The 25,399-nt window shown below is 39.9% G+C and overlaps 1 protein-coding gene across 7 annotated transcripts in view; it reads right to left on the bottom strand.

The window, feature by feature from the left end:
* The window catches only part of UBE3A (ubiquitin protein ligase E3A), a 52,513-nt gene extending 30,004 nt beyond the window's left edge, over positions 1 to 22,509 (bottom strand). For 2 of the 7 annotated variants that reach the window (XM_088051208.1, XM_014249754.2), the window contains exons 1-5: positions 22,053 to 22,509; positions 18,216 to 18,421; positions 12,465 to 12,532; positions 4,067 to 4,185; positions 689 to 733 (exon numbers count right to left, since the gene is read on the bottom strand). Coding sequence is in view for 6 of the 7 variants with exons in the window: in XM_014249754.2 (XP_014105229.1) it covers positions 689 to 733; positions 4,067 to 4,086 (65 nt within the window). In the remaining variant the exon portion in view is untranslated. Of the gene's footprint in view, positions 1 to 688; positions 734 to 4,066; positions 4,186 to 4,783; positions 4,931 to 8,072; positions 8,183 to 12,464; positions 12,533 to 18,215; positions 18,422 to 22,052 lie in introns of all 7 variants that reach the window. The other 5 variants (XM_014249750.2, XM_088051207.1, XM_014249748.2 and 2 more) reach the window with 5 other exon arrangements.
* Positions 22,510 to 25,399: the final 2,890 nt, after the last annotated feature.

Consider the following 25,399-nt stretch of genomic DNA (forward strand, 5'->3'; position numbering starts at 1 on the left):
GAACAAAGTCTCAAATAACTTTTTTTTTTTTTAATGTTCCTCTAATTCCTGCAACCACTTTGAATCTTAAATTGAAATGAACACTTTAGCCCACCATAATCCTGATTTTAATTCATTTTGGCTTCTAACCTAATGAAGACAGACAAAAAAAGGTTCAATCTTGTCAGCAAGATGCTCTGTGAATACTGTTTAGTGAAAGAGAGCTAGTTTTCTGTTTTAGAAGTAACTGGCATATAAATTCAATAAATTAAGTCACAATTGCTTTTTCTTAGTTCAACAATCCATCTGCCACAACACATACCAGCAGGTATTGTGCCTTAGTACTCAACTGTCTTCAAACCCATGCAAGATGTTAGTGAACAGCAGGTAGAAAATACAGCCCTACTGTCAAGTCTGAATATAGGCCGTAAGATTTCTGACACTGTATTATGCCACCATCTACTGGTTCACGTTAAATGAAACCTCTAAATTTTCCCTCCAACTCATTGACCCTCCAAAAAAATCAGTTTCTGCAGAGGCTTAGAAGTGCAAAAATTGCAAAATATTAATTTGAAATTTTCTCAGATAATTTTACACTTCTACTCAGCTTTTGTGTTTTTTTTTATTAAGCACATGCAAGAGTGACTGTTATGTATGTTCAGAACACTTTTAATCAAGATAAACCGAACTCATCCACTCATTTACTTACATTCGGCTAGTTTCAATGTTCTCAGAGTGCGGTTCTCCTGGTGATCTGCAAAACCAGATAGAAAACCTTAAGCATTGCTTGTTGTTTTAAGTCATTACAATATGAAGTTATGAAAGATGGAATGCAATGTATTATTGCCACTAAGAGCATCAACTTTTTGATACTTGGAGATTTAATTTCTCAAACTCTAGAATACAGTTTATTACATAAAACATAATAGTATAATTAAGCCAAATTTCCCTAAGAAGGAGAGCGCTTCTTCCCCACCACTTATGCAACAGGAGCCATTAGGGAAGAGATCTGCTGGCAGTACTTCCTCATTCAGGCTGCATACTGCTCCAGTTGTGGGCTAATTTTTCATAACCACTTCTGTAACCATAATGTGTAGTCAAAGATTATCAGTGATCAACTGCAATCAACAAATTCTCTACAGAGCTGGACTCTAAGAATTAGCAGCTCAGAAGCAGGGTCCAAAAGGATCTCAAAGCAAATCTTGCATCTCTCTCCACCTGAATTCATGGAGCTAATCTCACAGACAGCTTTCTTTTTTCTTCAATCCAGCCAAGAGATCAGCCAGTAATATTCAGAATTAAGAGTTACTGCCTGCCACAAGCAGCACCTGTGTTTAACCTGGCAACCCCACTGACACTAATTTACAGAGTAATTCAAGGGGTATAGCTCAATATTAACTTAAAAATAGACTAAATTATAGTTATTTAGCTCCTTATTCCCACATTCCTTGAGACAGCACTGATTCAACTGTTAACTTTTTTTTAGACAGTATTTTTTTCCTCTCTTTGAGGGAGAGCTTTCACTAGCCAGTGAGTTTGTAGCAGACAAGCCAGAAGACAAGGCAGTACAAATGCAGCAGTTTTGATACCCATCATCTTAGGATGCCCTGAAATCAGACCTTATGGAACCATCGCTTGGTTCCAAACAGACTTTGGTACAGTTGACCAGAACTGTCATTCTGGAAATACTATGCAAGGAGTAGAAACAGAGCACAGCCATTACAGTAAAGCTCTGCAACTTAGATGAACAAAAATGTCTTTCATGACAGCTCTCTAAAATGAGAAGTGAGCTAAAATCTGCAAGCAGAACTAACTTTGTAGGTTTCACCAGAGTCTGCTCTGAGACTTCGGTTAGGATGGCTAAGCAGACTTTCCCGTAGCTTTAAAGGGAAAAACAAATCTTTATTTATAGGAATGTAATTTCTGAATTTCTCTATTTATTATAATATTCTAAATTCTACTGGAAATCTCCACATGTAGCCTGATACATTAATTTTTTCCTGTTACACTGTGCTGTTTTACTGAATGGTCTCTCTTATTTAGGCTTGGACTGGTCTCCAAATTCTCTACTAGAATTTTAGTTCCTTTTCTGAAATACCAGATCTTAACAACTTTTTGGATTGTATTAAGCAGACCCAGTGCCTAGAAGGCATTTCTGGCAGACAACTTATAATTCCAGGCTAGCTGGATACTGTGTGGTGACAGATGATGCAGAACACAGGATATTATTTGTTTGTATTTTATTAACTTACAAACTTTAATGGACGCTAGGGACAGATTTCTGAACTTCTATCCAACCAGCTTTATACTCATGCATAAAATGTAAATACACTTTAACTGGAAAATAACAAAAACTGCCCAATCTCAGAATTTGGCCTCTATTTATTACCTCCAAATGAGGTTTCCCTTACTCATTAAATTCAAGACTGACAAGGCAGCTGTTAATGTAAGTAATGTTCAGCAGTAAAACAAATAAAAATTTCCCTTTAACTCCAGTGACCAAAGCAGGCCTCTAAATACTTAGTGAAAAGAGTGTCAATTTTTTTTCCCACTTATTCACTGAGCATGTAGGTGTTAGAAGCTGGAAGAGCAGAAACACATGTTTATATTTATACTGGTTAGCTCCTCTATTTACTTCCAGGACTTCAGAAAATGGTAGCAAAATATATGGACATTTAAAGCTTTGTGCTCTTAATTCCAGTATTGGGACATACAACACATTGAAGCTTTGGGAAAGAGTAGTGCTTTTAGTTGCTATGAAAATGGAAAGGAAATAGTGGTGTTAAAAGAAAAATCTCGAGAACACTGATCACTTTCAGCCTTTAAAACAAACAGCAGTATGAAGAATTACAGAAAAAGAGCAGACTGGCATCTAAATTCTGCACATAAAAAAAGTAGCCTGGTGATCTGCAGTATAGATATGTAAAGAGCTAGCAGTATATCCAAAATCTTTTCCTATCCTCATTATTTGTGACAATATTATCAGGGCTGTGAAGAGACAATACAGTTCAGGATATGTTACTAAAAATAAAATAAAAATTTAAAAAGGGTTGCATCTCTAAGATAAACAATATAAGAAAAAAATATCATCTAGCTGGGTCAAAAACAGTTTGGTCCTCTAAGGTAACACAGGGTGAAAATTCCTTCAGCTTATTGTTTTCTAAAACATGAGCAGACCTACTATAACTATGATTTGCAGAACTATTAATGGACATATTAACTTGATTTTAAAAGGTTTCAAATGACAATGTAAGCACCTAATAAAATTGAGCTTTGAATACTCAGTAAAATGAAGTGGAAGCTCAATCTAATTACAGGAATTGTACTTGTTTGCTGAGAAGCTATTTATTTTGCTATACCCAATTGTTTACAAACAAGATACCTTGTTATTTCCTGTGAGCAGGCAACAGTACTGAAAAACAACTATATAGTACGGCAAGACGTCCTTTCATCATGCTTAAAATCTGAAACAAGAGTTCTGTTCAGAGAAAATCTCAGAGCAAATGCTCTTAAAAATTTCAGCTTTGAATTAGATTGTAGATACTGATCACAAGACACCAACTAATCTGAATACTGCAGAATGAGCTCGCAAATTCAAATGGTGGCTCATTTCCAATACTACAGGGAGCAACTTCTCCATTCTACAAGCCACTCCTTTTACCTCCAGTGTACCTCTCTAGATGAGAAAGGTAATGGTTTGCAAACTTACACACATTTTAACATCATCAAGCTTCCCAGATAAATATTTCAAAACCAAAACTGAACACATGCTTGGATAAGTATGCTAAACAATTTATAAAGAAATTCAGCATGCCAGTAAAACTCATACCACAGACTTTTAAGTATCATTCTTAAGAGGGATATAATGGAGCACGACAGTGCTTGTATTTTAAAAAGCAGGCTAGGACAAACTAAGCGAGCTTTGAAATCGCTATTAGCAAGAGTGCAAGTCAGCTTTGCCAGCTGACTTATCTTAAACAAGCAATGTAATTTAACATTATTTATAAAACTAACTTCAAGCCATACAAATTAAGTACTGTAAAATAAACATTATAGTAGAAAACAACCTGATATGCTTTATGCTTACCTTTTACAAGCTGTGGCCATTCGGTGACATCAGGGTGATCACAATTTTGAGTCACTGATCAAAACTGAGTTGTCGCACCAGTCCTGTATCACGCTGGGCTAAGCATAAGCTTAACAATTCTAAATAAGTAAAAAATAATTTAGTTAAAAGTCCTTAAAAATTATTTTCAGCCAATCCTCTAAACAAAAAAAAAAACAAAGCAAGAAAATATTGATGCTAAGCATTGTTTCATCCGTGAGATTAACACTTACATTCATTTTTTGCATGGCATTCCAATTTACAGAATAACTCGCTACAGTACAATCAACTGGTAAACTTGAAAATTCAGGAACTTATTTTTAGTCTTTCTAAAAATCCAAAAGCCATACCCATCTCTTGAACCAGTAGAAAACACCCAATGTCAAGACAACAAGCATTCAAAGATCTGGAAGCGTATGCATAAATATGAACTGTAATTTCTAACTACAATAAAATTCTGGTAGATGTTGTGCTGCTACAACTCAGTTAACAGTTTCTTAGCAAGGCTCTGTTCCCAGGGGAGCAAAAAGTAACCAGAACTTTGTTGTGCGCCTCTCCCCAGAAAGAAATAAGCTACAGCTATGAAGAAATTTCAGAGGAGCAACCTTTGCTATCTATGGCAAATCTTTTCGTTTCTTTGCTCCATTTATATCATGTGTCCTCTCTCTTCTCCCTTAAATTTTCAAAAGTATATTTTACCTGTCAATTGCTTCCCGTGATCTGGCTCCACTGGTATAAACTGAAGGGTTGGTCCTTTACTTTGTCACGCAGGTGGCAGCCAATGATCACTCAGCAATACTCGTGCCCAGAGCGCCCTGGGACCACCCCAGCTGATTACTTCCATGGCTGAAAAGGAACCAGTTAGTCTCTTACCTACTGCTATTATCTACTCTAAACTAAAGTTAATGGATAAAATATTTCCAAACATAATCCTCAACACTCAATTCATCCCGTTCTCTCTCTCCCCCCCGCCCAAACTCCTAAGTGCACTGGAGAAAACCAGAAAAGAAAAAAGGCCTCTGAAGCAGAATTAGATGACAAACAGCATTCACTTTCTGCTAATATGAAATTTGGATAAAAACTGCAATGTTAATATTGTATTTAGTGAATAAAAAGTCATCTTACTTTTCTCTTAAAAGCAGTAGCTATGAAGACAGACCTCTGTATAGTATCCTGAGAAGTTTATTCCTGTGGTAACCCAGATGAAACCCCACATTTGCAGGTTGCCATGCAGCAAAAGCCTCACACAGAATGAAGGTGCACAAAGCTATTGAGGGCACAACCACAGCTCTCTGCAACACCTGCAGACATAACAATCTGGTGCAAATACTAAGAGAGCACATCAGACAGCTTTAAATATTTAGTAAAAAATATTTATTTCTTTACTGCACCTTATTTTGTGCTTCAGTCATCCAACCTATTATAAGACTATTGCAGTAAGATCACAGCAAGGCTTATGATTTTCTGAAGTTTGTCAGAAAAGCTGCCCAGTTTTTCCAATCTACCACAATTTGCCATTCTGCCACAAACTCTGCACAGAACAAAATTTGTCTTAGTTTCAGAATGATGCTTATTAATTTTATCATTCACTGAGATAGGTACAGTGCCATCTATTGATTTTAACATCAGTAATAGTTGAGTGTTCTTATCATAAGTGCAGTTGACACAAGGAAAGTAAAAAAGAAGTAGGCTACCAAGTATCTCCAAAACAAAACAGAGGTTCTCCAGTACTTATGTTTCATAGGTGTAAATTGTCAAAGTTTAACTGAGTCAATGCCAGGAACACAGAATGATTAAAAGTCAGTTGGAAAGGTTCCTCATCTGTCAACATTACAGAACAGGGTAAAGATTTTCCATTTAATGTTTGTTGACCATCAGCTATACAGAAAAGCAACACCCAAGATGCTGATGCAAAACCAAGAAGCTGGAAAACACTGCTCTGCTTATAACATTCTGATTAAGACCTGAAAGCATCCACTTTCAGGTAAGCCCTAGTTTTGAGGAAACATGCTTATTCTAACACTGCTTTTAGCACTTTGCCCAAGTAACTTTTAGTACTCTGGTCAGAGGACAGTGGTATCATCTCTAAAGGCTCACTGGTTGGGAAACCTGCCTTCTGTCTGACTACTGGAAATACCAGCTCATGTTCTGGAGTGTGCCTGACTAATGACTCCCTACCTAGACCTGGTCCTGTATCACCCACACTACTAACAAAAGCTTATTACAGTAGTCTTCCATTCAAATTGAAGCATGCTGGAACACCAGGCTGCCATCAACCTTAGTAAAACTAAGATTTCCTAAGGCTGTTTCATATGGGAGAAGTCATGAACATGACTGACAACAGTGAAGGAGCACATGAAGTGCTGGTGCTGGATTCAAACACCACCAGACTTTGGAATGTTAAAAAGTATACATTAAGTTGGCAGCTCCACAGCCATAGTCAAGACAAGATTGTGCCAAGGCCTGATACAGATCCAACTCTGTTAGTCTGATTTACAACACCACTGAACATAGTATCTACAGCAGTTCTGTGATGGAAGGCAGTGTCTGAACTGTCACAAATCTCACTGAGCTGAAGTTAACTCATCCAAGTTTTGTTGTGAAATTTGTATCTACAAACTGAATTTGTCATGGGTCAGAGCTTTGAATAAGATTGTTTCAGCATTTCTTATTTGTTGCACAATACCTTAAAACTAGACTTACTGTATTGTGGTCTAAAATTCTCATGCTGCTTTTCAGCAGTCTAGATGCAAAAAACCTTAATGAATTCTTTTTCTCTTTTATCTCCTCATCCTACCTTTCCCACCTATCCCTGCTGCCACTCCTGTGGGACAGAATATGATTGGCAAGGATTCCCCAACACAGATGAAAGAATTAATTTTTCTAAAGCCTTACTCATTTATGCATCAGCAGAGTAGTGTCTGCTGGCAAAGAGACCAGCACGTTGAAACACAGGGTGGCTGGTGAAGGAGACTGCTATCAAAGATTTATTCTGAACACATTTCAAAGGACATTTTGGCTGCCTGATACAAACAAGGCACAAAACCCCCCAGCCTAGTTAAGAGAGTCAAAATACAGTACTTCGTTAGGAAAAGAAAACCACATTGAAGAATACACTATACCTTGGAAAACAGTAATATGAATTTTGAATTGGTCTAAACCAATTGCTTTTCTGTCACAGCAATCTTTCTGCAAAAAAGCTCCTCTGTTTGTAACTTACCTAACATAAAATACGATCAGCAGCCCTGGAGCAGATATTTTTTCATATTATTCAAAAAAAATTTCCCTGGTCCTCACTGTTATGATCAGCATGGCTTACAGTTTAGGCTTTTATGAACATACTGAGCAGCTGAAGGTACGAAAGGAAGTTTGTGCCTGTGGACTATATCCAAGAAACCCAAGATGTCAGCCAGGCTCTTTGGGACTGGGCAGGCTCCAGTACAGATACATCTGTGTCTGCCTAGTGACTGTTTACTAGTGGTAGAATCAACTAGGGCTGCAATAGCCCCTACTGCAGTTAGCAAGACAATAAACAAGGATCCATGTCTTCAAACCATGTATCTAAAGAACTTCATGACTTGAACTAGCCCTCATCAAAAAGGAAGAGGATAATTAATGTTTACGGACTGATTTGGAACAACATCTCTTTCTTCAAGATGGCACTTTCTTTTCTTAAAAGAAAAAAGAGATGTTCCTATCAACTCAAGGAGTTAAACAACAAGTGAAAGAATAAGATGTCAGAAAGCAAGTTCAGATGCATCAAAAGGGGCTAAAAGCAACTTTGTTGCATAGTTTGATGAAATATCTTGGCACACTTCATTAAACCTTGAAAGTCTAGGTGCGTGAGGCAAAAAGAGGTCCCCAACTTCAACATATGGAACCTAAAGTCACACCCTGGAGATTTTAAGTACTTCTTTTTCAGCAACCAAAAGAAGGCAAATAACTTCCAGGTACTAATCACTTATTTGAACACTTACTTGTTACTTACATGGATTCCCCTAAACATACTGCTATCCCTGGCTTATTTGATGGTCCCCTTCTGCGAGAGCAATGCAATCTGGCAGCTGACACACAGTATCTGAGGTCTAGGAAGATCCCCTAGAAGACGAACAATTTCCTCATTTAAATGATAACTTCTGATGGACTTATTAAAAGAGTAGCAACTCTTGTAAGAATTTTGGTTTCCTTTACAAAGGAATTTTAAGTATCTACCCAACTAATCTTTGATCCAAAGATTCTCTTTTTGATCTATCATGAGAATAGGGGTGATTCACTGTACTACAAAGTGCCATGGTCTACATTACCTTTCAGTACCAGAATTTGAGTTGCTTAATTAAATACAGCCATCTCTCTCAAGAATGTACCACTAAAGACAGCTTTTGATTGTCTTCTGAAGAATCGCTCTGAATGCCCCAAGAATGAATTTTGTAGATTTCTAGAATAACTTTGAGTACCACAAGGAAACAATCATCTATACAGTAAAAAACTGACACCTAAGACGAAAGTTGGCCTTTTATAACTTGAGATTGAGTCAAATGTCCTAGAGAATATTCACCAAACCCCTAAATTCAACCTAAATTGTCATATGCAGAAAAAAAAAAAAAGGTAATCTAATAGGCATGTTTGAGCCTATATTTCTTCATAAAGTTGGAAGTACAAATTACTTCTCTTGCCTGTATTCTGCTTCCAATGCACAAAACAAAAAAAAAAGTAAGTTTTCTTCACCTAATTAGTAGGCAAAATTATTACTGATTCTACAGTAAAATAAAATAGCCACTAATACAACTTGCTCATATAAATCTTAAGGGAGCCAAAAAAGCCCCAACCAAACAGTAATAAGGTTTCTATATTAATTTTTTTCCTGGTAAACCAAGCAATTCAACTAATAATAACAAATGCAAAATCACATTAGTTAGAAAACTGAAAGAATTGGGCTCTATCCTGGAAAATGCCAACTTAAAGTAACTAAAGCAGTCACAACTGATGTACAAATGTACACATGCTCCCATGTATTACAAAAAGAATGACAGATATGACTCATGAAGGCTCCCTGGAAGAGTATCTGTTCATCTGCACACAGTACTTCACACATCTTCCAAACTTAAACTCAGTTCTCCAATTACTCAATATTCTTCAGAAGTGTTCCAGCAGTGGTAGAAAAGAACCACAAAGACACCATGAAGATAGAAGAAAATGCCTTGTCATTAGATAATGAAATGAGTTCAAAGTTAATCAAGCCTACCAATATAGATACTGGAAGAAACTAAGTCTTCTTACAGCAAAAAAAGAATGAAGATCTTCCAATTGAAATAATGCATATAAAATCCCCATGAATACAAACTGAAGGCTGACAAGTTCAAATTAGAGCAGGAACACAAGCATGCAGGATAAGGAGAACAATTACCACTTGAAAAAATTATTTGGGATGGGAATCTGAATTTGCTACTGTTTTCAAATTAAAGTTAGTGCCACTCTGGAATTTGCATTTCAGTAAAAACACAAGTTATCCAGTTTCATAAAGGTAGAATTTTGTGCAACTCAATACAAAGACAGATTTACATAAAGGTTTCAGACTATAATAGCTGTATACTTTGCCCTGATGTCAATAGTCTCCACTGTACTGCATTTGTCTGGAATAGAGTTAATTTTCTTCATAGTAGCTAGTATGGGACTGTATTTTGGATTTGTGTTAACACAGGGATGTTTTTGTTATTGCTGAGCAGTGCTTTCATAGATTCAAGGCCTCTTCTGCTCTTCACCCCACCAGCGAGGAGGCTGGGGGTGCACAGGGAGTGAGGAGGGTTCACAGCTGGGACAGCTGACCCCAGCTGACCATAGAGACATTCCATATTATATGGCATCATGCTCAGCATACAAAGCTGGGGGAAGAAGGAAAAAGGGGGAATGATCGGAGTTATGGCATTTGTCTTCCCAAGTCACTGTTACATTTGATGGAGCCCTGAATTTCTGGAGATAACAGAATATGTGCCTGTCCATGGGGAGTGGTGAATTAATTCCTTGTTTCACTGTGCTTGCATGTGTAACTTTTGCTTTACCTATTAAATTATCTTTATCTCAACCCACGAGTTTTCTCACTTTTACTCCTCCGATTCTCTTCCACATTCCACTGTGTGGGTAGGTGATAGAGTGGCTGTTTGGTATTAGTTGCCAGCTGGGGTTAAACTATGATATCCATAAATCACAGAGTAACAGAAAAATATCTAACGTTTTCTCCCATTCCCTCCCCTCAGGCCAAAGCTAGAGGTCTGCATGTTATTTCCATTTTCTACAACCACCCCTGCAACTCTGGACTTCAGATTTCGCCTTCAACATCTGGTTTTGGTTCAGTATTTCAGTGAGAGCATATAAGTATTTTGTTCACCTTTGTAAAAGCAGGAAAGATCCAAAATTATTCTTCAGCTTCTGTGCTTTATACTTAGACCACAGCCGATTTTCTTCTTCCACTACACACAACTCTTGAGGTTTTTTTGCAGCAGAACCATTTGTTTCTATTTCAGTTATACCTGTTACTTCAGGCTCCCTTCCAAAATGATAGACAGCCATGAAAAAAAGCCCTTTCTACACCAGTAGGTGAAATCAAATCACCTATTTAAATGTCTTTCACTAACTCTCCTTTATTGGCTACTAATCATGTTATTTTGCAGGCAGGTAAGTTTTACAGCTTTGCTTTAGCTTTACTACTGAAACTTTTATTCTGTCCTTTTGTTTATGCTCTATTTTGATTTCTTTTGCCACTGATCTTTCATGCTGCCTTCCATGTAAAGCATCTTTCTGTTTACCAAGTTCTTCAGCATGTTTGTTTAAATGTAATTGATATTAAAACCAAGCAACCATGCTACTCTGTAGCACGACATTCAGCTTTTCTGATGTTCCATTAGTATTTACTACTCACAATTTGTGAGGGATTAGAGGGGAATTCCTCATCAATTTATGAAGCACATACCATTAAAAAGACTCTATGCATACATACAGTGGCAAGCAGTTAAACGTCCATAAGAAAAGCAGCCAGAAGGAATAATGGCAATAAAGAAATAATGGCTTAGGTTTGAAGAGCCATCATACACAGAACTGGTATTGACACTGGAGAGCAAGAAGCAGGTGGGTGGTCCCAGTGGTGCTGTGGGTGCAAAAATGAATGTACACTACCTGCCAGATGCCTGCTAGAGTAAAGGACCAATCTATACAATTCTCTCAGGAACATCTGGATTGTGACAATGTAACACTGTAGCTTTCTCAGAGACTTAAAATTTTTAATTAATACCCACTACAGCTAAAGTTTCAGCATAGAATTAACAGTTTTATTAGAGCCTGTCTATAGCTTCCTATGAAACAGACCTTAAAAACACATCAAACAACTCTTCTGCAAATTTGAGATTACTAAATTTTAAGTATATTTCTAAGTTAATTATCTTGAAAAGAAAAATCCGGACATAAACCCATGACACAGAAAACTGGGATCAGCTGTGCTGTTACTTAGGTCTTCCCCACAATTTAAGTGGTTAAATGAGAAAGTGCACACATGGCTTAGAAACTGTTATTGAAATAACTACATACAATTTTATATATGCATTAACAGACCTATTTAATATGGCAGAAAAATTAACTTAACTGTGGTTTTTCTGAATGCAATGACGCTAAAAGTTTCAAAAATTCTCTGTGTACCAAGCTGCAGAACTACAGAACTTAAATAAAAGTGGTGCAGCAATACCAGGTATTACCAGAGAACTACACCAGAATTAAGTTAGGAAATGGCAATTAAAATAACTACAAGTTCAAGTTTCAACCTTGCCACAATACACACATACATATTTTTAAGCTGGCTGGACATTTAAGAGCCTAGACAAAAAATAAGATACCATGTGCCATGGGTTTATGTTAACACTGCTAAAAAGATTGTATTTCTGTATTTCTCAGCATTCCTATTTGTAAACTTGACTTACACTGATGATTGCATAAATTTTCTGCAAGTTCTGAACTTATTTGTCAAGTCATATCCTCACTATAAATATGTTTAGTAGCAAATTAAAAAAATCCATACAGCTTTCAGAAACACACCAGTTCTTATTCAATCCATAGAGAAATAAATGGATGGTAGCAGCATGATGATGAGCTTGTTAAATCAAAAGGGAATTCAGCGATGTTATATCATCTGTATTTATTTTCCCTGAGAAAAATCAAATAAGTCAGTTTTCTAGAGAATTATGACTAAGTAATAGATATTACAGTAAAAAAAAGGAAAAACTAATGTGCATCTTCCTGAATTAATTTTCAACCTTTTTTTTAAATCTCAGTGAAGAAAAATGTATTTGCTATTACTATTATTAGCATACAAACAATGTAAGTGGAAACATAAACATACCATATCTTTCCAGAGCTGCAGAATCTTGTTCTTTCAAATTCTAAAATAGACTTCTACAGTTCTTGTACCTATAATGCAAAATATTACAATTCAGTTCTTGCACTATGCTCCATACCAATCTGAAGCTCAATACAACTGCAAGTCAATACATTCAAAAGTGCCTATTTGATTAGTCACAAGACTGCAACTAAAGGAAACACGGAATCATAGAATATGTTAAGTCAGAAGGGACCTACAAGGATCATCATACCCAACTCTCCACTCCTCACAAGACTACCTAAAACCAAACCATATAAAACTAAATCACACTTCTCATAGAAAAGCACAACAGAAAATAATTATGTTAGATAAACTACAAAAGCATGAAGTTCATACAGTGTCCCCCAGTCTTTCCCCTGTAGTGATGCAATAGCTTTATAATTCCATTCATCCAGTTAATTGCAAATACCGATTTCCTTTCTCCTTTCCATACCTTATTTTGTCCTTTTTTTTTTTATTTTCTTTAAGAACTAGCATTTTTAATAAGAAAAAAAAAAAAACAAAAACAAACCCAAAACATTTAAATGAAGTCACAAATAGAACCAAATCTTTGTTCTGGGTGCATAAAACTGAGGGAGTTCAGTATGCTTTCCTATAAATTTATTTTCATAGAAGTCATAATTAACAAGGGACTAAAACATAAGCGAAATATTTTCAACAAACACCAATAAGCACAACCAGCTTTGAGGGAAAAAACAGACACATATTCATATAACTAAAGAAAGACAAGGGGCTGTAGATTCCCCATCACTGGAACTGTTCAAAACCAAGCTGGATGGGGCTCTCAGTAACCTGGTCTAGTGAAAAGTGTCCCTGCCCATGAAGGGGGTTTGTAATTAGATTTTTCTTTAAGGTTCCCTACTAACCCAAACCATTCCCTGATTCTATGAAATCTACTAATTACTTTCATAAAAAGTTAGTAATTTGGCACACAATCTTACATTTTCAGTACTGTGATGATTTAATACATAATTTCTTGTCTTAGAACTCTATTAAGAGCAAACAAATCCAACACAGTTGATTTAGGCTTATCTCCAATATAGATCAGGGTTCCCTGATAGTTTCCCACATAGGAAACCCCAATCTGGTTACCTTAATAGCACATTCAATTTTATTTTAAAAGATGTCAAACCAGCAAGAAATCATCTAGTGTCAGGGGCCAAATTCTTTATCAGGGAGCTGAAATGGGGTGATCCTGGACCAGTTTTGCCACTAAAGCTCTAAGCACTAACAGCGTGAGCACATTTGTTTGTATTTAAAAAAAATTAGTTACATATGGCACCCTAAAAGTTTTGTGAAAAAAGACTGCTATTTCAACAAACAATTCTACTAATTATGTAGGTTTCTGCGCAGTTAAGATTACTGTGTTAATGATATGCAACTTCATCAATAAAACTTTACTATCATTCAGAAAAAAAAAATAAAAATAAAAATTTATCACAACAACATGAGACAGTAACTGATGGTTTTCCTGTTTGCAAGTAGCACTTCCACTCCATATCCACAGCAGAAATCCAAAATACCTTGCATTCTACTAAAGAATAATTCTTCATTCACAGTGGTGCCACCAGAAAGACCCAGTTAAAAGTATTCTGACAAATGCAACCAATATTTTCACACCCTGTATTGTAGAACTTCCAGATTCAATGTATACATTTGTTTCTGTACAGACATAGAGCAGTGTCATCTGCATAAAATTCTCTCAATTCCCCTCTAAGATACAAAAGCACAAATTTTCAGTGTGCACAGAGTAGGAGGAGAGCACCAAGTATAGCATGATAAAGGATTGCAAATACATCTACCAGGGTTCTTAGGATTATTGCCTGGCAATAGAGACAAAAAAAAAATGGTTCCCAAAAGAACTGAAGCTATGGAGTTGCGTAGGACCATACAACTGATACGGGAAACAAGACCACAACGGAGGAGATGTAGACAGGTTATTTGCATAATAACACACAGCAAGAGAAGAGCAAATCCAACAACACAAAACTGAAGTTCCTGGACTTCCAGCTCTTCTCCTTCAGTTTCTCCCCACTAGGTACCACTAAGACAGAACAGAGTTCAGCAGCCTACGCAGTCTAAAGTCTACATTTGCTCAAAGGCTACATGACAACACAAAAGGAAATAAGGCTCTGTAATGTGTGTCTAAAAGGAATGAAAATGATTTCATGAAGTCAGATGTACTTCAACATTCATCTTCAGTATATTTAATTAGCACTAAGCCACATCTGCCTGAAAAAATGCAAACAACGATGTGACTAAAAGCTTGGCCAACCTTATTGCTTCCACATCACATTAAATCTTGATTGATCATGTGACCAGAGCCAAAAAAAGCTGCTTGTTTACAACTATGCCATTATTTTCAGTAAGAAAAGGAGACTTCAAGGCACACAATTATTGTAATACAGACAGTAAAGCGTTGAATTAACCACACTGTAGCATATGTAATTACAAAATATTTAAGAAGTTAATTATAAACTACAAAAAATATTTTTCAACTCTCATGTCTGGCTCGATATCATGAAATCATCCCTATCAGGTGCTTAGATTATGTTTCCCACTTGTGGTTTTGATTTGTTGTGTTTGTCTAGTTTTATTCAATAACTGTAATAAAACAGGAATAGAAAAAAAAAATCTGAGAGCACTACCCTAAAGAAATAATGCCTAGTATTATAAATTTTTTGACAAAACTTCAAATATTTAAGTTCAATTAAAATTAATTTTTTTCACAACTAACATTCTTAACAGTAAAGAAACAGTAAACAAAAATCATATTAGCCAAGTAAAAAAACAAGTATTAAACATCCTTCTTTCAATCAGATACTCAGGTTATAGGAAACATGCAAATGGAGTATTTTCCACAACCTTACTATGGAAAGGGCTCAATCTTTGCAAACAAGAAATACCAGGGTTTCACAGAAGTGATACACTGTCTCAGGAGCTCCCTTGTCCTTGAAATCTGATGGGATTTGCAGGCTGTGTGGACTCTTTATGTATTTCTATTGGCTACAATAAGCAGGTTTGGTACACCAGCTGAAACACAAGGTGTTGCTACTCAGCCAGTGTACACTACTATACCTTGGACTTTCTAAAAATAGACCTGGGTGTACACACGTATTAAAACACAATATTCGTCACCAAGACTTTGGACAGGAGATTTCACTACGCAAAAACAAGCACTTATCTGAACATACCTATACAAATAAGAAATATGAAAAATTGTATTTGAAACAGAAATTCTGAGGTAGTGATAGACCTCTTTGCTATTATCTAGCTTTGCAGAAGCTTTTGATTTCTTTTAAAAAAATGGAAAATACCATACTGTAAAATAAGACTATATAAAGCATTAGCTAGCTCAAACATACAATTAGCCATACTGCAAAAGCAAAACTAGTCTACGACTATGATAGCCTTTCTTGAAGTATTTAGACCTACGTCCTATTTGAGAAATCCAGTTCCTTTAAGAGGCACCACCTGCTAACAGCCCAAGCCTGCTGAACTGCAGCTGCTCCAACCTGGGTCCCAGGGAGCATACCAGAGCAGGAGTACACAAGTGGTGCCAGAGCCTGGCTGCCTGGACAAGCCTGGCAACACAAGATCACTCTTGTGCCTCCCCTGCTCACAGCTCCTAAGGGTAAGGGAGAGGGTGTTTGTCATCCTGATCTTCTCATTTCATTGATTTCTTTGGTGTAATGATTATCAATGAAGTATTAAGAAGTCCTAAAAGTGGTCTGCCAAAGGAAGCACGGCCTTTTCTATGGGAAGATGAACTACCTTCACACCTACAACTCCACCTCAGTCAGAAGTCCTGACACAGTCCTCACACAACACTAGAATGAAACACAAATTATGTGGACTAATCATTGCCAGACCATTATGCAACAACCACAAAACAGAGGCTCTGTAATTTTCTGCTTGTGATCCTACCCATCCACAGGCCACCAAGATCAAACTTCCTTTAGGTTTCAAACCACTCTTTAGTTTTTGATAGTTAAATTTTGTCTTTAGTTGTTGAAATCACAGCTTTGACGTGCTGTTACACGAGGAAGGAACATAAAGGCACATGGAGGACAGAGGGATTTGAGACAGCTAGCATGGCTTCACCAGGGGCAAGTCCTGCTGGACCAACCTAGTGGCCTTCTATGACAGAGTGACTGCCATCAGTGGACAAGGGGACAGCTACTGATGTCATCTATCTGGACTTCTGTAAGGCCTTTGACACAGTCCTCCACAACATCCTTCACCCTAAACTGGAGATAAAATGGATGGACTCTTTAGTGGATGAGGAATTGGTTGGATGGTTGCATACAGAGGATAGTGGTCAATGGCTTAATGTTCAGATGGACATCAATGACAAGAGGTGTCCCCTCAGGGGTCCATACTGACACCAGTATTGTTTTAGTAGCTTCATCATTGACAGACAGTGGGACTAAATGTACCCTCAGGAAACCTGCAAACAATACCAAGCTCTGTGGTATGGCTGATATGCCTGAGGAATACAATGTCACCCAGAGGGACCTGGACAAGATTGAGAAATGGACTCATGGGAACCTCATCCAATGAGGGCAAGCGCAAGGTCCTAAACCTGGGTTGGGACAACCCCTGGTATTAGTACAGGCTGCGGGATGAGGGAATTGGCAGCAGAAGTAATTACAAAAGAAGCTGGAGATCCTGGTTGTTGGAAGGCCAGCCTTGTCCCAGCAATGTGTGCTTGCAGTCCAGAATGTATCCTCAGCTGCATCAAGAGCAGCATGGCCAGCAGGCTGAAGGAGACCAGTCTGCCCTTCTACTCCTCTGAGACCCCACCTGGAATCCTGCATTCAGCTCTGGAGTCCCCAGCACACGACAGGCAAGGACCTGTTGAAGCAAGTCCAGAGGAGAGCCACAAAAATTATCAGTGGGCTGAAGCAGCTCTCCTATGAAGAAAGGTTGAAAGAGTTGGCATTGCTCAGCCTGGAGGAGAGAAGGATCTAGAGATACCTGTATGCTTTTGTTTAATACTGAAGAGGAGCTTACAAGACAGAGGAGGATAAACTTTTTACAAGGGCCTGCTATGACAGGACAAGAGATAATGGCTTTTAGTTGAAAGGCAGTAGATTAAGACCAGATATAAGAAAGTAATTTTTCACAATGAGGGTGGTAAAACACTGGAACAGATTGCCCAGGGGTAGGAGATGCCCCATCCCTGGAAACATACACAGTCAAGCTGGGCAGGGCTCTGAGCAACCTGATCTATTTGAAAACGTCCATGCTTATTGCAGAGGAATTTGGACTAGATGACATTTAAAGGTCCATTCCAACCCAAACTATTCCAAGTCTGTGGGAAAAAAAAGTGATGCACTCCATATCAAACAGTCAAGTGGTACATCAGTTCAAGTCATCCTATATCCACCACCACCGTAATGCAGCTCTGAGTGACAGTTCCACTTCTGTCATACCACATAAGATAAACATGATTCTTGGAAGTAAATTATGTTAGTACACAGAACATGTTTAGAAAGTTACTCGAATGGATGGAAACAACAACACTTTTCAATGAAAAGTACTGGGACAGCTACATACTGTGAATGCCCTTTTCAAGCCACCAGATAAAAAAAAAAAGAATTCAATGCTCTGCTTTAGAGCTAACTAAAAGCTTCTCTAATAAAACATATATACTTCTGTTCTAAGGAAATGCAAGTAGCTTCAAATGAAGCAGATCACCCCTCTTACCTAAGATAGTGAAGTGAGGGTCCAGAAGGAAGCCACCCATTTAGTTCCACTCAGCTGAACAACTGCAGCTTCTCCTAATTCTTCACCACTCTGTAAAACATGGGTAAAGAACCATGCAGGACGGTAACGGAAAGTATCGGTAAAGACTGACTTCCACCCCCTTCCTCCATTCAGCAGTTTGCATAATACAGGGAAGCAGGCTCAACCTATTAAAGTAAGTAAGAAGGAGTTAATGCTTCCTTTAAGAGATTCATTCATAAGAGTATTTGTTAGACAGAACTATGATAATATTTAATTTATAATGTAATTCTGCACCAAGCAAGTTATTTTGTCAATAAGCTCTATCCCTCCTAACCACAAGAAGGTGCAGCTACTCAAAAATAGCAATTTAAAGTGCTATTTAGTCAGATGTTACACTGCCAAACCTGAATCCTGGATCTCAACATTATTTGATTTTCATATTCTTCCTATGAGGTTATTTTCCTGAAGAAATGTGTCACCAGCTGCTGTAGTTCCTAAAGTGGCGTTTGTTGCAAAATGTTACCTTTAGACAGTATTTGCTGACTTTCTGCTAACCAACCAGGTAATTACACACATTACTAGTCTATGAACCAGCTTTTGTCCAAACTTTTATTTATGCGCAATACAGCCTTATGAGGCCATCAGGCACTGCCTGTTAATACAAGAAGTTAAAGCAGTAAATGCTAAGGTCAAAGTATTTAAGGTGACAAAGCTCGCTTCAAACATGAGATCTGCTCACTGCTATTGTCTCTGGGAACCAGATATTTAGCACAGCTTACAGAACTTTTGTGAGGGGGTATTTTTTTTCTTTAGAAAGTAAACAACATACTCTAGATTTTTTCATTACAGACCCTGATAGCAAATGTATTACTGCCCTCCTTCCAGGTACAAATCAAAATTTGATTTGTGACAGAAAACCTTTTAACACTGCTTTCTAAAAAAATCACAGCTACCTTAAATACACTGGATACTTCGGAAAAATTGTAAAATACACCTCCTTTGTTTAAAAATCAATATCAATTCATTAATTAGAGTAAAGACTTGGCCCACACTACCAGAAAGGAAGATTGATGCTGGAAATGAGATCTATGCCTACATACTTTATGAATTCTGTTCCCTTTTCCCTCAATTGCATGTTCTACTTTTAAGAATTAGTGGCTTTCATCTTCAGGTGTATGAGTACATTGGTGTGGGGAGGGAGAGACATTTCCTGCGTTTAAAAGAAGATTAATTCTCTCTGGACATTCACTAAGTAAACTAAAACTAAAAGTAACAGAGGGGGGGGAAAAAGTCTTTCCTGTGCAGCAAAAATTAGGATGATACATATTTACAAAAACATAAAAACTGAATTAATTCCATGATAAGTGTCATATAATGTACTATGCTAAATACTGTTTACAGAAAATGTTGTATGTTTAAACATGCTCACAATTAAACATGTTCATAACGTAAAACTCAAAGGTATTTCCACCCCCATTATTTATCTGGTTAAGCAGAACCTGTGAATTCTGAGAACTAGTGAAGAATATGTCAACAAAGGACATAATCATAATGAAACAAGCATGATTTTATACTGTGAGTGCTGGGTCCTGGTGGTACACATGACATTTTATACTTTCAAAGGAAAAGTTAAATTATATGAAAAATAACCTGGTTTATTTTCTCAAGTTGATTAAAACAATTGGGGACAACTTCCAGGTACTCTAACAGGGACTCCCAACAGGGTGAGAACATCCCTAGACGTATTCAACATATACACACAGTTTTCAATTCCATTCACAAAAGGGTCATCATTGCCATGTTTTTAAACAGCAGCAGCAATTAAAAAAAAGGAAAAGACCAGAAGTCTTGTTTGTTATTAAAAAGGAAAGGATCAAACCCACACAACTTTAGAGTTCTAAAGAGGACTTGGACTGAGAAATCTAGGCTTTAAAACACACTGCTGTTCAAGCCTGATTTTTTTTTACAAAGTCACAGAATCATACCCTGAAATAAACCTGAATAAATCAAACATTCATTTTGGTATCTCTTGGTGCTTTTATTTCTATATTCTTGGGAAATGCTCAGGACACTCCAATGAGGAGAAACAGCAAACACCTCTGATAAATAAAACGAACTTCTTAATTCCAGCAGGAAAGATGCTACTACATTAAATAGCAAACAGAGTAGAATGGAATATAATTGTAAAAGACAGATGAAGCATCTGTAATATTGTACAGAAATAATTTCAATTAGAAGTATTAGCTCTAATTTAAGTAGGGGGTTAGGTTTTCTTTCACTATTTTTCTGTACTGAGTTGACAGAATGATACTGCATTACAGACTGCATCTGTTTTAAAAGACAAACACGTGATAGTTTTCTCCATATATCCATATCTATTTAGCAATACACATTTCATACTTTCAATTCAAACACTCAACTAAATTGAGTTTTCCCCTATTTTCAAATTTCTAAAAGGTACCTTCAAATGTTTCCACAATGAAAGGGCACAGCTATTCAGAGCCAATGTCTAAACCAAGCAGTTTGTGAGAACTGTAGGCCCATTTTCCAACAATTTTCATTCTTATCAAGAAGTACACCTCGCACTATCTCCATCGTTTCCCTCTCCCCCCATCATAAGCATCTAACAACACAGTACAACTCAGAGCATGGCTTCTCTCTTAGCAGGGAATCTCTCTAATTGGATGCTATTTGCATGAATTAGGAACTTAATCTTATCTTTTAGACCTCTCCCTTTCAAACCAGTCAGCTATTCAAGAAAAAAAAAATAAAAGAGAGAGAAAGAAAAGAAGATAAATTGACAATACAATCACGCAAGTCTTACTTTGTTAAGAAATCAAAGCTAAAATCGGGTACAATTTTCCACTGAAAAACTTTCTGCTAGACATGCAAGAAGCATGGTAAAACCACTGAGAAGCTGATTTCTCACAGGGCTTCAGGTTTGCAGACTCTTACTGAGGCAGGTAAGTTTCCATACAGACAGAGGGACCATCCCTGAAGTGATGTGTAAGACACGCTTAGTCCGAGAATTAGACCAACACATTGCACAGAAGGAAACATGAACAAGTATTTCCATTAACCGGAGAAAAAAGAAAAGGAATAACTACAAGTCTATAAATTACAGGTTCTTGTCACTTAAAGGAAAAATGTGAAACTTATTTTGTTTCTTAAGTAGTAGTAACTTCTGAATAACCACAATACATCATCTTAGACATCTGATTTACAAATCAATAGTAAACTGTAACATCCCTTAACAGAAATACTGTAGGTATGCCTAAACACTGAAGTCCAGAAGTTCTGCAGCCAGGAGCGACAGATCACATGCATCAGCAAGGCAGCCTGCTCACAGGTTCAGATCCAACTCTTCAGACTGGACAGAAGGTAACACGGTCAACTGATAGACCCACTTTGTCAAAAAGGCCTTGGCTATTACTTAAGAGACCCTCGCAGTACTTCCCATTCCGGCAGCCGGCCGCGCCGCCGACGGCACCGAGCCTTCCCATGCCCACAGCAGCCCCGAAGAGCAGCCACCGAACCGAGAAACTGAGGCAGGGGCAGGCTAGGTTCACCCAAGGTCGCCCAGAGAGCCCGGTCTCCCCAGGGGGGCGGGAGAAGCTCGGAGTCACCCGCCCGCCCGGCCTTCCCGGGGCGGCCCCGCACCCATGTGTCTCACGGCGCGGACGCAGAGGACCCCCGGGGCTGCCGCCTTCCCCTCCCCGGCGCGGGGGAGCTGGCAGGGCCGCGTCCCTCCCCTTCAGGGCCAGCGGGAGCCGAGCGCCATCCCCGCTCCCGGCCCAGCGCAGCGCCCACACCGACCTGGGCACCTCGGCTGCTGCTCCCGGGCGCTCCCGCCGCCACTGCCGCCCGGGCTCATGCGGGGGCCGCGCCGCACTCGAGGCCGGGCCGCGGGCAAAGAGGAGGCGCCGCCGCTGCTGCTACCGGTGCCGCCGGAGACGCGGCCTGGCACGGCGGGGAAGGAGAGGCGGGCGGACGGGCCGGGCCGGTCGAGCGCGTCTCCTCCTCCTGCTCCTGTGTCGGCCGGGCCGCGCTCAGCGCGAGCCCCGCACCTCCATCTTGGGACAACGCGGATGTCGGCGCGGCGCAGGCTCGGGGCGCGCGGGGGGGTGCGCGGGAAGGAGGGAGGGAGAGAAGGAGGGAGAGAAGGAGGGAGGACCGGCCGTGTCCCGGCGTGCAGCGCGGGCGGGGGCGAGGCGAGGCGAGGCGGCGGCGGCGCGCTACCCACCGCGGGCAACCATAGAGATCTGCCGGGCCGCGCCTTCCGGCCGTGTGCACTCGCGGCGGCGCCCGGCGGAAGAGCGGAACCGAGACGGCGCCTGCGCGCCCGCGCACGCGAGGCGGGGGCCGCCATGTTGGAAGACGGCAGCGCGGGGCCGTGGCGTGGGGGAGCCTGCCAGGCGGGCGCGCGGGGCGGGGCTTGGGGCTGCGCGTGCGCGCGCAGGGTGCTGGGGTTGACCCGCGAGTGGGGCGCTGTGAGGGAACGGGGAGAGCGGGTGTCGGGTACGTCTGTACATACACACACACACGTATATACAGGTATGTACACACGCACGTATGCACAAACATACACAAATACAAACGTATACACATGGGTGCACACGCACACACGTACTGACCCACACACAGGTGCCCAGCCGCACTCGCACCCCGGAGGCCGGCGGGCAGCCCAGCAATGGGCTATCGCTGCTGTGGGCAAGGAGAGTGGCCACCACCCGCTCTGAGCCCCTTAGCAGGACCCACCGAGTCCTTCCAGAGCCCAGCCTGTCCGGCAGGCCCCACGGCAGCCTGCCCGGGGCTTATCGGGTTTAATCTGGGCACGGAGCCATGGCCGGCTGGCAGAAGGGAGCAGTGCAAGGGGAGCGGCCGGTGACCTCTGGAGAAGGGCCCATGCTGGAGCCATGTCTCAGCCGAGGCATGAGAGGACAGGCCGTGCCAGGCCTGGCCAGCCCCGCCGTCTTTGGCCCCTCCCAGACAAGGGAGGAGAGGACGGGGAGACCTGGAGTTGGGTGACCCATAGGTGGCAAAGCACGGGGACAGGCTTGCTGTCCCAGCCTGTAGCGCTGGGGCAGAGGTGTAAATTTAGGCCATCAAGTGCGTGCAGTTGTTCAAACTTAGCACCTTGAGGGGCACAGAGAGAGGGCAGAGCTGGCTGGTGGGGCTGGAAGGGTCGGGGACGGGAACCCAGGGATGCAGCCCAAAGGATGGGCAACAAACCCTCTGGTCTTGTGCAGCCCTGCCTGACACCTGGCTCTCTCCTTTGCCCCATGCATAATTTTTCCGTTGCCTCTTGGGTCATTCCTTTCCTTCCCCTACCTAGGGGAAGGGCCTATACCCAGGCCTATGTGTTGCAAGTACACTTGTTGTATGATCTTAAAAGCATGAGTAAAAGTTGTGTTTTGGCAAGTGAATGTTAAAAGCAGTTTGATCAAATAATTTTAAAACTGCACAGTGCACGCAGAATTTTACTGGTTTTGGATATTGACTTTTTAAAGCTTTAAATGTGTGGAGCTACAAGCATAGAAGGGGAGAAAGAGTAAGTAGGAAAAAAAAAGGAAAACAGATCTGACTCTTTTCTACATTATCCCTTAATAAAGGCAATTAAATAGAGGCACTTATATCCTGGTAGAGAGTATGCTTTTTTTTGTTTTGTTTTAAAAAGTATAGACTAGAAATATGGGTAGTCCTCAAACATTAGAATAAGCTGTTAAAATCATAAACACAAATTCTCAAAAACATGATACTAGAGCCAGGTTCTGGGCTAGGAAATAGGTGTTTAAGAGGACATGTCTTTTTTGGGCACAATTTTATAAGACGTATTGTGTTTGTTGTAGGGTAATAGCTGGTAAGACCAACTGACTCAAAAGGCATTATTATAAACCAGTGCAGAGAGTCCTGTTCCTTGCAGAGGACATGATGGGCAATTGTATCATTGAAATATTAAGACTGAATGAAGTATTCTTGTACTTCAGTGTCATCTGAAAGCAGGGTACATTGGTGTGTTCAGATGGACATTGGTAATCATCTAAAAATAATCACTGGCATGAACAGATCCTTCTGCATCTGGACGCTCTCTCCTACATAGTAGCAAAATCTGCCAATTTTCATGTATTAAAATTTTAGATTCAGGCCAAAGTTTGTTGTGCCATGATCTTTCCTGTTACCTCAGAATTAATAATATTGAAAAAACTGCATCTGGAAAATGCACTGTCATGCTACTTTTCCCTTGCTCTGTTGCAGAGCCCACATGTCCATTCCTTATCTCCTGCTTGACTGTGAGGATGCTATGGGGTAGCATGTCACAAGCAGAGTCCAAGTAAACAACTTCTGCTCTCTTCTTATCTTACAGAGCCTTCTCTTTTCAGCTCAGGCTGGTCAGGCATTATTTGCTTTTGGTTGTATCCATGCTGACAGTTCCCAGTCTGGAAGTTCTTGCTCTTACTGTGTCTGAAAATAATCTCCCAGGTTTTCAGGTGAAGCTGCTCAGCTGTATCTTCCTTGATGCTGTATCTCAGATCTGCTTGCCTGCAGCCTCTGGGAACCTCTCACAAACACTGTGATTATTGAGAGATGGCAGAAGGTGGCCTCACAGTGACATTGGCCAGCTTGTTTGTGTTATCACTTGCCATGTGATCCCATGAGCTTACATTTGTCCAGTTTACTTAAGTAGTCTCTAACTTCATGCTCCTCATCCAAGAACAGCATCTTTCTCCCTCAAACTTTGCTGGTCTCCATAAGGATCTGGGAGCTCCAGGACTACACCATGCCAGCAGTGATGGCACTGATGTACTCTTTTCTGTATCCCATGCAGCTTGTGCTCTGTCCCACTTAGGAGCAGTGCCAAATTTCCTTAGTCCTCTTTTTGCTGCTGATGTACTGACCGATGCTCTTATTTGTCCTTCACATCCCTCACCTTTTTCAACTCCAGTTTAATTCCGGCCTTCAATATTATCCTTGCATACTCAGGTGATGGTCCTAAAGACCTTCCTGGAATTTATGGCAGGCAATCATTGCACAGAAGCTGTCTCCATAACTTTTATCAGGACATTGGGTCATCTTCTTTCCTTATAGCAGGAAAAGCTGGTATCCAAGATAGGAATACTATTGATTTATATGATGATGGTGTTTTTTAAACCCTCTGTGTTTCC

This window comes from Pseudopodoces humilis, chromosome 2 (assembly GCF_049639895.1).
Source record: "Pseudopodoces humilis isolate 2021_Gansu_Grassland_sample_001 chromosome 2, ASM4963989v1, whole genome shotgun sequence".
In the NCBI taxonomy this organism is placed as follows: domain Eukaryota; kingdom Metazoa; phylum Chordata; class Aves; order Passeriformes; family Paridae; genus Pseudopodoces; species Pseudopodoces humilis.